At 37.2% G+C, this 11,605-nt stretch overlaps 1 protein-coding gene across 2 annotated transcripts in view; it reads right to left on the reverse strand.

Annotated features, from left to right (window-relative positions):
* LOC128694257 (serine-rich adhesin for platelets) overlaps positions 1-11,605 on the reverse strand; it is a 109,262-nt gene that overhangs the window by 32,121 nt on the left and 65,536 nt on the right. For both annotated transcript variants that reach the window (XM_070093571.1, XM_053784281.2), the window contains exons 6-8: positions 8,595-9,066; positions 6,522-6,704; positions 1,419-1,623 (exon numbers count right to left, since the gene is read on the reverse strand). In XM_070093571.1, coding sequence (XP_069949672.1) covers positions 1,419-1,623; positions 6,522-6,704; positions 8,595-9,066 — 860 coding nt within the window. The remainder of the gene's footprint in view (positions 1-1,418; positions 1,624-6,521; positions 6,705-8,594; positions 9,067-11,605) is intronic.

The following is an 11,605-nucleotide window of genomic DNA, read 5'->3' on the forward strand; positions in this document are numbered from 1 at the left end:
ATTGTAGGCAAATTACTAGAGTCAATTATAGCTGAGATTATAAGAAGCCATCTCAATAAGCATAGCTTGATTAATGATACTCAGCATGGATTCACAAGAGGCCGGTCTTGTCTAACTAATTTATTAACTTTCTTCAGTAAAGCTTTTGAGGCTGTTGACCACGATAAAGAATTTGATATTATTTACTTAGATTTTAGTAAGGCTTTTGATAGAGTTCCGCACCATAGACTGTTAAAGAAAGTGGCAGCTCATGGCATTGGGGGAAAAGTGCTCTCGTGGATCGAGTCATGGCTCACTGACAGGAAGCAGAGTGTGTCCATAAATGGGGTTAAATCCGAGTGGGGATCTGTAACAAGTGGCGTTCCACAGGGATCAGTCTTGGGCCCGTTGTTGTTTATAATATATATCAATGATCTTGATGAGGGAATTACTAGTGATATGAGCAAATTCGCCGATGACACAAAGATAGGTAGGATAATTGATTCAAACGTAGATGTTATGGAACTTCAGGAGGATTTAAGCAAACTCTATTCTTGGTCAGAAAAGTGGCAGATGCAGTTCAATGTAGATAAATGCAAGGTTCTGAAGCTTGGGAGTGCCCATACCCTAGTACTTATAAGTTAAATGATGTAGAACTTAGCCATACAGATTGCGAAAAGGACTTGGGGGTTATGGTGAGCAGGAACCTTAAACCAAGACAGCAATGCCTAAGCGTACGTAATAAGGCAAATAGATTACTGGGATTTATATCAAGAAGTGTAAGCAACAGAAGTCCAGAGGTCATACTGCAGCTTTATACATCATTAGTAAGGCCTCACCTAGATTATGCAGCTCAGTTCTGGTCTCCATATTACAGAATGGACATAAATTCATTAGAAAACATTCAGCGTAGGATGACTAAATTAATACATAGCATTAGAAATCTTCCTTATGAAGAAAGATTGAAGACTCTTAAGTTACATTCACTTGTTAGACGAAGAATGAGGGGAGACCTGATCGAAGTGTATAAGTGGAAGATAGGTATTAATAAAGGGGATATTAATAAGGTCTTGAGGATGTCTCTCCAAGAGAGAACCCGCAGTAATGGATTTAAATTAGGTAAGTTTAGATTTAGAAAGGACATAGGAAAGTATTGGTTTGGAAATAGGGTAGTAGATGAGTGGAACAGTCTACCTAGTTGGGTTATTGAGGCTGGGACTTTGGGTAGTTTCAAATTTAGGTTGGATAAGTACATGAGTGGGAGGGGTTGGATTTGAGCGGGACTTTCACATCAGAGCTTATTTCTTGGGTGGCATTGAAAATTGGGTTGGGCAAATGTTTTGTTAGTGGGATGAATTGTAAGGACCTGCCTAGTATGGGCCAACAGGCCTTCTGCAGTGTTCCTCCTTTCTTATGTTCTTAAAAGTATTTATTCATACCTATTACAGGATGGGGAAATATAACAGGCTGAACTTGTCTGTCTTCATCCACAATCTGGTCTAGACCCAGAGCCAACAACTTCTCTTCCCTGGAAGCTCGTGCTACAGCTTCTTCTTCAGCAACTGAACGTGAAAGAGCCAAGGCCATTGCTAAATCAGGGTCTTTTCTGGCTCCTTTTATATATTGTTTAGCACTTTTTTTTACCTGGAAACAAAAAAAAAAAAAAGCCATGATGTGCCTTGTAAACATATTTTCTCATACTGCTTTTCAATGCTTCTGAGTTAAATAGTTCAAAAGTCTGATGGAAGATATGTGCAGTATAATCTCCTCACACATCAATTTGTATGGAATAATCAAACAAAAATATCCATAAAAATAATGAACACTGGGACTATCTACATTATATAACTCTTCTACTCTTCCCACCTCTTCACCATACTTTTTTTCTTTTAACATACTGGCCGTCTCCCACCGAGGCAGGGTAACAAAAAAAAAAAAAAAAAAAGCCATCATTCACACTATCACTGTCTTGCCAGAGGAGTGCATACATGCAGCAACACTGACATATAACAAAATGCCACTCAAGGCTTTGCTAAAACACCGTTCTACTCGTGTATTTATTTCCCAAAAGTTATTCTCATTTAGCTTAGAATAAAAAACAAGACACACAAAAGTAGGTACAGTGCATACTGGATAACTAATTCTTATATTTTTTTTTGCAGCAACACAATGCACAAGTATTATATTCTTTCACCAAAGATGAATAATTAACCCCTTGACTGTCGCAACCCCAAATCCTGAGGTGTCTCCTGGTGTCGCAAAAAAAAAAAAAAAAAAAAAAAAAATTCCTATGAAATGATAGAGAATATTTTCCTGGTGGTAATGACACCAAAAGAATTAAATTTGATGGAAAACTGACGGAATTACGCTCTCGCGAAGTTAGCGACCTCGGCGATATTTACGAATCAGGGATTTTGCCCACTTTGAGCCCTATTTTCGGCTAATTCCGTTGTTTCAGTCGACCAAACTTATAGCTATTTCTTTAGAACTCCATTTTTTCTATCGACTGAGTACAGGAAACTGCCCATTTACTGATTTCAACTACCCAATAACATGCTCAGAAATTTGCAATTTGGCCAATTTAACGAAAATTAAAAAATATGACAATTTCAAAATGGGTCCAGAATGAACAATGCAGACATTCCTGGCTCTAAAATAACATTTTGTTTGTTCATCAGTCACGTCTCCAGCCCCTCTGATATTACTCTTGCTTTCTATTTTGAATTTTTATTCAAACAAAAAAATAGAAGATTTACTATTATGCAGATTACTGCATTATTATAATAACTGTATAAATAATGTCAACCCATTCATGACTGCATATTAGAATGGCTACATGGACATTTATTGGACAATGACATAGTTTGTTTACTTTTGAACATCTGCAAAAATTAAACATTTCCCCTACTTTGAGCTCCATTTCCAGGTTCTTTTTATAGTAAAACCAATGAAAATCACTTCTATTTTTATAATATGTTTTCCATTCTATCAAATGAGACCAAGAAAACGAGAATACAACCATAAATACTATACGAAAATAGACCACAAAGTCGGCATTTTAATTAAAAAAAAAACGGTCGGAGTTTTCTTTTCTCATTATGCACTGCGTGCTGCAGGAATCTTTTTTATATGGTGCACACTGACCACACAGATCCATTCTCTCACATGTGGGCCTACCAGCTTTCTCCTGCTTGATTTGAAGCCACTAGAATTTATGAGCATATATACGTCAAAAACTGTGGCTCGTAAGACATATATACGACCAAAACAGTCAAAGGGTTAAAAGAAAAAAACAGTTTTTTAAATTTAGTATGGTATACAGAAGGGGTTACTAGCTCCTTGCTCCCAGCATTTTAGTAGCCTCTTATGACATGCATGGCTTACTAAGGAAGAATTCTGTTCCTCTTCCCTGTGGAGGTAAGAGGAAATAAACAAGAGCAAGAACTAGTAAAAAAATAGAAGAAAACCCAGAGAGACGTGTATATATATGCTTGTAAATGCATGTACAGTGTGACCTAAGTGTAAGTAGAAGTAGCAAGATGTACTTGAAACCATGCATGTTTATGAGACAGACAAAAGACACCAGCAATCCTGCCATCATGTAAAACAACTACAGGTTTCCATTTCACGCTCACTTGGCAGGACAGTAGTATCTCCCTTGTCGGTTGCTGTCTACCAACCTACTAACTAGGAAAGATGAATATATTTGGCACAAATTTTTCATTAAAATTTTACCTACCTTGATGGTTACATTTAAAAAAATCATAATGTTAGAATGCAATGTTGCTGCTGTATTGTTACAATGCAAAACTAGGCACTTTTAACATTTTCACTGTGATGATGTATAAACTTAAAGATTAAAGTAGTTAGTTGACTCCTTGATGGCATTTTTGCCTGTCAAGGCATTAATCTGATATAGCCTTTACAGTGATATAATTTAAAACTAAGTCAGCTCCCTATTTGGTATTTCTATATCTAGAGGTCTCTCAACACTTGTTCTATTCAACCAAATGGAAGTATCCTCCCTTCCCCCCAACTCAAGACTGAATTACTGAGGCTAGTATAACCTTACCCATCTTTATATCAGAAGAGCTGGATATGAACCAGTTAGATTTTTTTTTATATTAACCCTTTCAGGGTCCAAGGCCCAAATCTGGAGTCACGCACCAGTGTCCAAGAATTTAAAAAAAAAAAATTTGTTATTTTTTCTTATGAAATCGTAGAGAATCTTTTTGTGAAGGTAATAAAACAAAAAGTACGAAATTTGGTGGAAAATTGACGAAATTATGCTCTCGCGAATTTTGATGTGTCAGCGATATTTACGAATCGGCAATTTTGCCGACTTTGACTTCCATTTTAGGCCAATTACATTATTCCAATCAACCAAATTCTTAGCTATTTCACTAGTATTACTTCTATTCTATCGATTGAGCACAAGAAATCGCCAAGTCAACTGTTTCAACTACAAAATAAAGTGATCGGAAATTGTTAATTTGGCCAATTTAACACAAAGTTCAAAATATTCCAATTTCAAAATAGGGTCCAGAATGAACAATGTAGGCATTCCTGGCACTAAACTAACATTTCCTCTGTTCATTAGTTATGTTTTGAGGCTTTACAAATAAATTCCATTTTGATTTTTTATTCACATAATGAATTTTTATTCACACCAAAAAATAGAAGATTTACTGTTATGCAATACTGTAATAATTGTATAAATATCATCACCATATTTGTGAATGTATATTAGACCCACCAGCTGACATGTATTAGACGTGTGAGGTCGTTTGTTTACTCTTGAATATCGGCAAAAATTTAACATTTCCGCTACTTTGAGCTCAGTTTCAAGCCATTTCCAATGCTAAAACCAATCAAAATCATCTCTATTTCTGTAATATGTCTTCCATTCTATCAACTGAGACCAAGAAATCGCAAATACAACTATAAAAAACATACGAAAAAACACTGCAAAGTTGCTGTTTTAATCGAAAAATCATGATTTCATTTTTTTCTCTCATTATACACAGTGTGCTGCAGGATCTGTTTTATGTGGTGCACACATACCACATAGATGTATTCTCTCATATCTAGGCCCAAATGTACCACTCACAGTTTATCAGAGTGAGCTGAGCTCATGGCGTAGATCTACGGTTTGGACCCTGAACGTAAAGCCGTAGATCTACGGGACGGACCCTGAAAGGGTTAAGGAAACCATAAGTTATTGCTACATCACCCTTAATTTCTCCAGCTTATAACTGTAACAAAGAGCAAATCTGGCATACTTTTTTTTAACTTCTTACATTACCATATGTAAGAAGTTAATTTGTACCAGTTAGCTAAACTTGAGTCCTGGAGGTGAGAAGTACAGTGCCTACACTCTGAAGGAGAGGCGGTGATATTGAAGTTTGGAGGGGCATTTGAACTGCAGTATTGGTATATCTCTGGTAAGACAGTGATGGAGTGAGTGAAGGTCAAAGTCTTTCATCATTTTCAGGTCACTTACCTCAGTGGCAGACAGCCAGTGTTAAAATAAAAAATTACCATATGTCTAGGAATTTTGTTTGACCATAACCAGGTACCACCTTTGCCCCCCTACTACAATCACCTCTTCTCCACCAACCATTTTTTTCCCTATGCATAATTATATTTTTCACTTGTTCACAACCCTGTGTAATACAATAGGCCAAACTAAGACATGGCCATGTTTGTGTACATAATTACCTATTTGTAATTATTGTACTTATCTATAGCCAAGGAGCAGCTTTGTACAAAATAAAGGACAATCTCTCTCTTTAAAAACAAGTATTTTTCCTATCATTTATCATACAGATATATTTTACTCTTCATTGTATTAACCTTAGTACAGTACTTTACAAACTACTTGTTATCCTTAAATGTACTGATAAGAGTGTTACAATCAGAACTAAGCACTAAACCCACAAGGGTCCAACATGAAAGAGTTACACTCTTGTCAAAGACAGGATCTGCCAGTCGAAATGTTAATTTTTTTTTTTCCAGTGAACCAGCCATATCCCACTGAGGCAGGGTGACTAAGTTTTTTTTTTTTTAATTTAGTAATTTATACAGAAGGGGTTACTAGCCCCTTGCTCCTGGCATTTTAGTCACCTCTTATGACATGCATAGTTTATAGAGGAAGCATTCTTTTCCACTTCCCCATGGAGAAGCAATGTTAATATTTTTGTTTAATTACAGCCTCTCGTCACTTAGCGGCGTACTTGTTTACCGATGACTCAGACTTACGGCAGGGTCTCTGACCAGTATGAATACCTAAATAATGTACACATGTATTAGAGCTGATTTCCACTATACACTGCTGTATAAACATTTAAAAGAATACCAGAAATGTTATAAATGGTGCAAAAGCAACATTAAAAATATATCAAAGATGGCAAAGACAAACCCACCACCATTATAGTATGCTCCTCACTTAGTGACAAATTCATTTACCGACATGGTCTTAGGAATGGAACTTTCGTTACGTGAGGAGAGGCTGTAATGAAAATTACAACAATGCTCCTTACCTTATCTTCATATTTATGACTATCACTGTCCTTTTGTACTAGAAAAGGCAAACCTAACTTGCGTCTTTCTTCAGCTTGCTTTTCAAGCAATCTTGATGCTAGTAATAGCTGTTCTGAACTTAGACCATGAGCTCGAGCACAGATTTTCATGTGAGAATGACACTGGATCTTAGATTTCTGAGACTGAAAGAGATGGGTGTAGAACATTAAAAATTTTATCATGTCATGTAGACAAGTAATCATGTTAGGACAATTTACATTTATACCTTAACAAGGCTGGATCAGTTTATGGCAGCTTTGCAAATTTTCTTTTTTAAACTTTAGATTTCGTATTAGGTCCACAGAACCTAAGTATTGTTCACCCAAGAAAAAAATGAAAGAAAAAAATGAAGGCGGGGTAGGGGTCGGCCTAGGAAAGGTTGGAGGGAGGGGGTAAAGGAGGTTTTGTGTACGAGGGGCTTGGACTTCCAGCAGGCATGTGTGAGCGTGTTTGATAGGAGTGAATGGAGACAAATGGTTTTTAATACTTGACGTGCTGTTGGAGTGTGAGCAAAGTAACATTTATGAAGGAGTTGAGGGAAACCGGCAGGCCGGACTTGAGTCCTGGAGATGGGAAGTACAGTGCCTGCACTCTGAAGGAGGGGTGTTAATGTTGCAGTTTAAAAACTGTAGTGTAAAGCACCCTTCTGGCAAGACAGTGATGGAGTGAATGATGGTGAAAGTTTTTCTTTTTCGGGCCACCCTGCCTTGGTGGGAATCGGCCAGTGTGATAATAAAAAAAAAATAAATAAAAAAAAAATATAAAAAAAATTAGAAGATATGAATAGTTTTTTATGGCAAGAGCAGATTGGGAGAGTACAGGGATGAAAGGAAATAGAGAAGAGATAGATGAGAAAAGAGAGAGACTGGTGAGGTGGGAAAGTGTGTACTAAGCAAAAAGGAAATGAACATTCTGAAAATACCCATGAATAATCAAAATGAACTGCAAAATGACCTTCAGTAAAAACATGAGTACAATACAGTAGGATCCCCGTATCCGTTGGGGATAAGTTCCAAGGGCCTGCTGCAGATACCGAAACTGCGCATAGTAGCAAACCCTATATATAAGTCCTATACATACCTATTATAAAGTTTAACTGATAAGTTATGCATATTAAGTGGAGAATTATCATTTTTCACTGAGAGGAAGCATGTCATGGCTTCACTTGGGTTTTGAAGAACTACCACCTTCTCTCCTTTTGTGCTTTGGGGTCATTATCATGTAAAATTAAAAGGTATTTTTAGGCCACAGTAAACCATGGATAACAAACCGCAGACACCGAATCAGTGGATACAGGGGTTCTACTGTATAATCAAATCATGAGTATTATGAAGCAAGCAAATTCCAGGGTTCAGTTTTTAACATTATATGTAGTATTCATGGAAAGTGCTAAGCTGGCACTGTAACAAAGCTGACCACAGCAGCGAGGGAGCTCCATGGCATAGGTTGAATGGAGTGCCCAAGGCATAGCGTTAAAACAAAAAACTGAAAAAGAAATCCTAGATTTGGCAAAAACAAAGCTACAGATTAGTCTCTAAAAAAAGTCAGATCTTTTTTGATGTTATCAAATGTGCGTTATTGCACTACATATCAATAATGAATGACTCGTATAAGCTTAGCACATGTTTTTAATACAATAATACTAATGACAAAAAAAATATTGTTTGAAATAAAAACATTTGTAAGCAAATCATAGTTGCACTTTCTTAATATTTTCCCCTACCTTCAATGTATAAAATAACTGCACTCAGCATTTTTTTTTGGTGTACTTTTCTCACTCCATGAGTAATATAATGTATTTAGCAAACAATTATAGCAGATTCTGCAGATAAACTTGAAAATGTATAATGGGACTATGACCACAGTGTAACCATGAAAATGGCACATTTAACATAATGGCCAATCCTGTACCAATAGAATTTGTATTCCTTCACCCAGAGTTTTAGTTAAAGAAAATAAAAGGATTAAAAATCATCCTTTAAACAGTAGGGTCTAATCATGCCAATGTACCTAAAGTGAAAAAAATGTCATACCTTCATGCAGACAGGGCAAAGGAGTACTTGACTATCTTCAGTTTTTCCCAATTCTTTTCCTATTTCTTCTTTTGCAACTTTTGTAGACAGTCTTTCACATCCACTCTTAGTTAGTTTGAATTTTTGTAAACATTCTCTAAAGTGGTCACCAAATATAGCACAAGAAACAATGTGTTTACAACAGGGACACAATTTTTCAGATTCTGAGCATATAGATTTTTCCAATTCCACCAGGAAATTATTTTCGTCTGTCACTTCCTCTTGAGAGTCCTCAGACTCGGTGCATAGTGTGTCTGGCTGGTCTAGTAAAGAATCACTATCCACATCCAGTAATTCTGGTCTTTCTGTGTCTTTACAAGGTGCTACATCACTATGTGATACATTCTTTGTTCCAATTTTCTTGGGTCTACCACGAGGCCTGGAAGCTGCAGTGCTTTCTGTCTTGACTTTCTTCAGAGGTTTAGAAGGGAGCCTGGGAAAATAAAATAAAATGTTTTATAATACCACAACAAATTGTCTTAATGTAATTGTAGTTCTTCGACAGAATATTTTGCACTGGTCTGTCTTTAGGGTTTAAATAAAGTCAAACATTAACTTTAAACTTCAAGCATTAACCACAAAATAACTTTAGCCATAAACAGTACATGTTTACAGCAGAAATAGTATTCATAGAAAACTTCCAGGGACAGGGAACGGTTGACCCAAGGAATTTTTTTTTTTTTTTTTTTTCAACAAGTCGGCCGTCTCCCACCGAGGCAGGGTGACCCAAAAAAGAAAGAAAATCCCCAAAAAGAAAATACTTTCATCATCATTCAACACTTTCACCACACTCGCACATTATCACTGTTTTTGCAGAGGTGCTCAGAATACAACAGTCTAGAAGCTTAAACATATAAAGATACACAACATATCCCTCCAAACTGCCAATATCCCAAACCCCTCCTTTAAAGTGCAGGCATTGTACTTCCCATTTCCAGGACTCAAGTCCGACTATATGAAAATAACCGGTTTCCCTGAATCCCTTCACTAAATATTACCCTGCTCACACTCCAACAGATCGTCAGGTCCCAAGTACCATTCGTCTCCATTCACTCCTATCTAACACGCTCACGCACGCTTGCTGGAAGTCCAAGCCCCTTACCCACAAAACCTCCTTTACCCCCTCTCTCCAACCCTTTCGAGGACGACCCCTACCCCGCCTTCCTTCCCCTATAGATTTATATGCTTTCCATGTCATTCTACTGTGATCCATTCTCTCTAAATGACCAAACCACCTCAACAACCCCTCTTCTGCCCTCTGACTAATACTTTTATTAACTCCACACCTTCTCCTAATTTCCACACTCCGAATTTTCTGCATAATATTTACACCACACATTGCCCTTAAACAGGACATCTCCGCTGCCTCCAACCGTCTCCTCGCTGCTGCATTTACCACCCAAGCTTCACACCCATATAAGAGTGTTGGTACTACTATACTTTCATACATTCCCTTCTTTGCCTCCATAGATAACGTTTTTTGACTCCACATATACCTCAACGCACCACTCACCTTTTTTCCCTCATCAATTCTATGATTAACCTCATCCTTCATAAATCCATCCGCCGACACGTCAACTCCCAAGTATCTGAAAACATTCACTTCTTCCATACTCCTCCTCCCCAATTTGATATCCAATTTTTCTTTATCTAAATCATTTGACACCCTCATCACCTTACTCTTTTCTATGTTCACTTTCAACTTTCTACCTTTACACACATTCCCAAACTCATCCACTAACCTTTGCAATTTTTCTTTAGAATCTCCCATAAGCACAGTATCATCAGCAAAAAGTAACTGTGTCAATTCCCATTTTGAATTTGATTCCCCATAATTTAATCCCACCCCTCTCCCAAACACCCTAGCATTTACTTCCTTTACAACCCCATCTATAAATATATTAAACAACCATGGTGACATTACACATCCCTGTCTAAGACCTACTTTTACCGGGAAGTAGTCTCCCTCTCTTCTACACACCCTAACCTGAGCCTCACTATCCTCATAAAAACTCTTTACAGCATTTAATAACTTACCACCTATTCCATATACTTGCAACATCTGCCACATTGCTCCTCTATCCACTCTATCATATGCCTTTTCTAAATCCATAAATGCAATAAAAACTTCCCTATCTTTATCTAAATACTGTTCACATATATGCTTCAATGTAAACACCTGATCTACACATCCCCTACCCACTCTAAAACCTCCTTGCTCATCCGCAATCCTACATTCTGTCTTACCTCTAATTCTTTCAATTATAACCCTACCGTACACTTTTCCTGGTATACTCAGTAAGCTTATTCCTCTATAATTTTTACAGTCTCTTTTGTCCCCTTTCCCTTTATATAAAGGGACTATACATGCTCTCTGCCAATCCCTAGGTACCTTCCCCTCTTTCATACATTTATTAAACAAAAGTACCAACCACTCCAACACTATATCCCCCCCTGCTTTTAACATTTCTGTCATGATCCCATCAGTTCCAGCTGCTTTACCCCCTTTCATTTTACGTAATGCCTCACGTACATCCCCCACACTTACATTCTGCTCTTCTTCACTCCTAAAAGATGGTATACCTCCCTGACCAGTGCATGAAATTACTGCCTCTGTTTCTTCCTTAACATTTAAAAGTTCCTCAAAATATTCTCGCCATCTACCTAATACCTCCATCTCCCCATCTACTAACTCCCCTACTCTGTTTTTAACTGACAAATCCATATTTTCCCTAGGCTTTCTTAACTTGTTTAACTCACTCCAAAATTTTTTCTTATTTTCATTAAAATTTCTTGACAGTGCCTCTCCCACTCTATCATCTGCTCTCCTTTTGCACTCTCTCACCACTCTCTTTACCTTTCTTTTACTCTCCATATACTCTGCTCTTCTTATAACACTTCTGCTTTGTAAAAACCTCTCATAAGCTACCTTTTTCTCTTTTATCACACCCTTTACTTCATCATTCCACCAA

Source organism: Cherax quadricarinatus, chromosome 43, assembly GCF_038502225.1.
Source record: "Cherax quadricarinatus isolate ZL_2023a chromosome 43, ASM3850222v1, whole genome shotgun sequence".
NCBI classification, from domain to species: Eukaryota; Metazoa; Arthropoda; class Malacostraca; order Decapoda; family Parastacidae; genus Cherax; species Cherax quadricarinatus.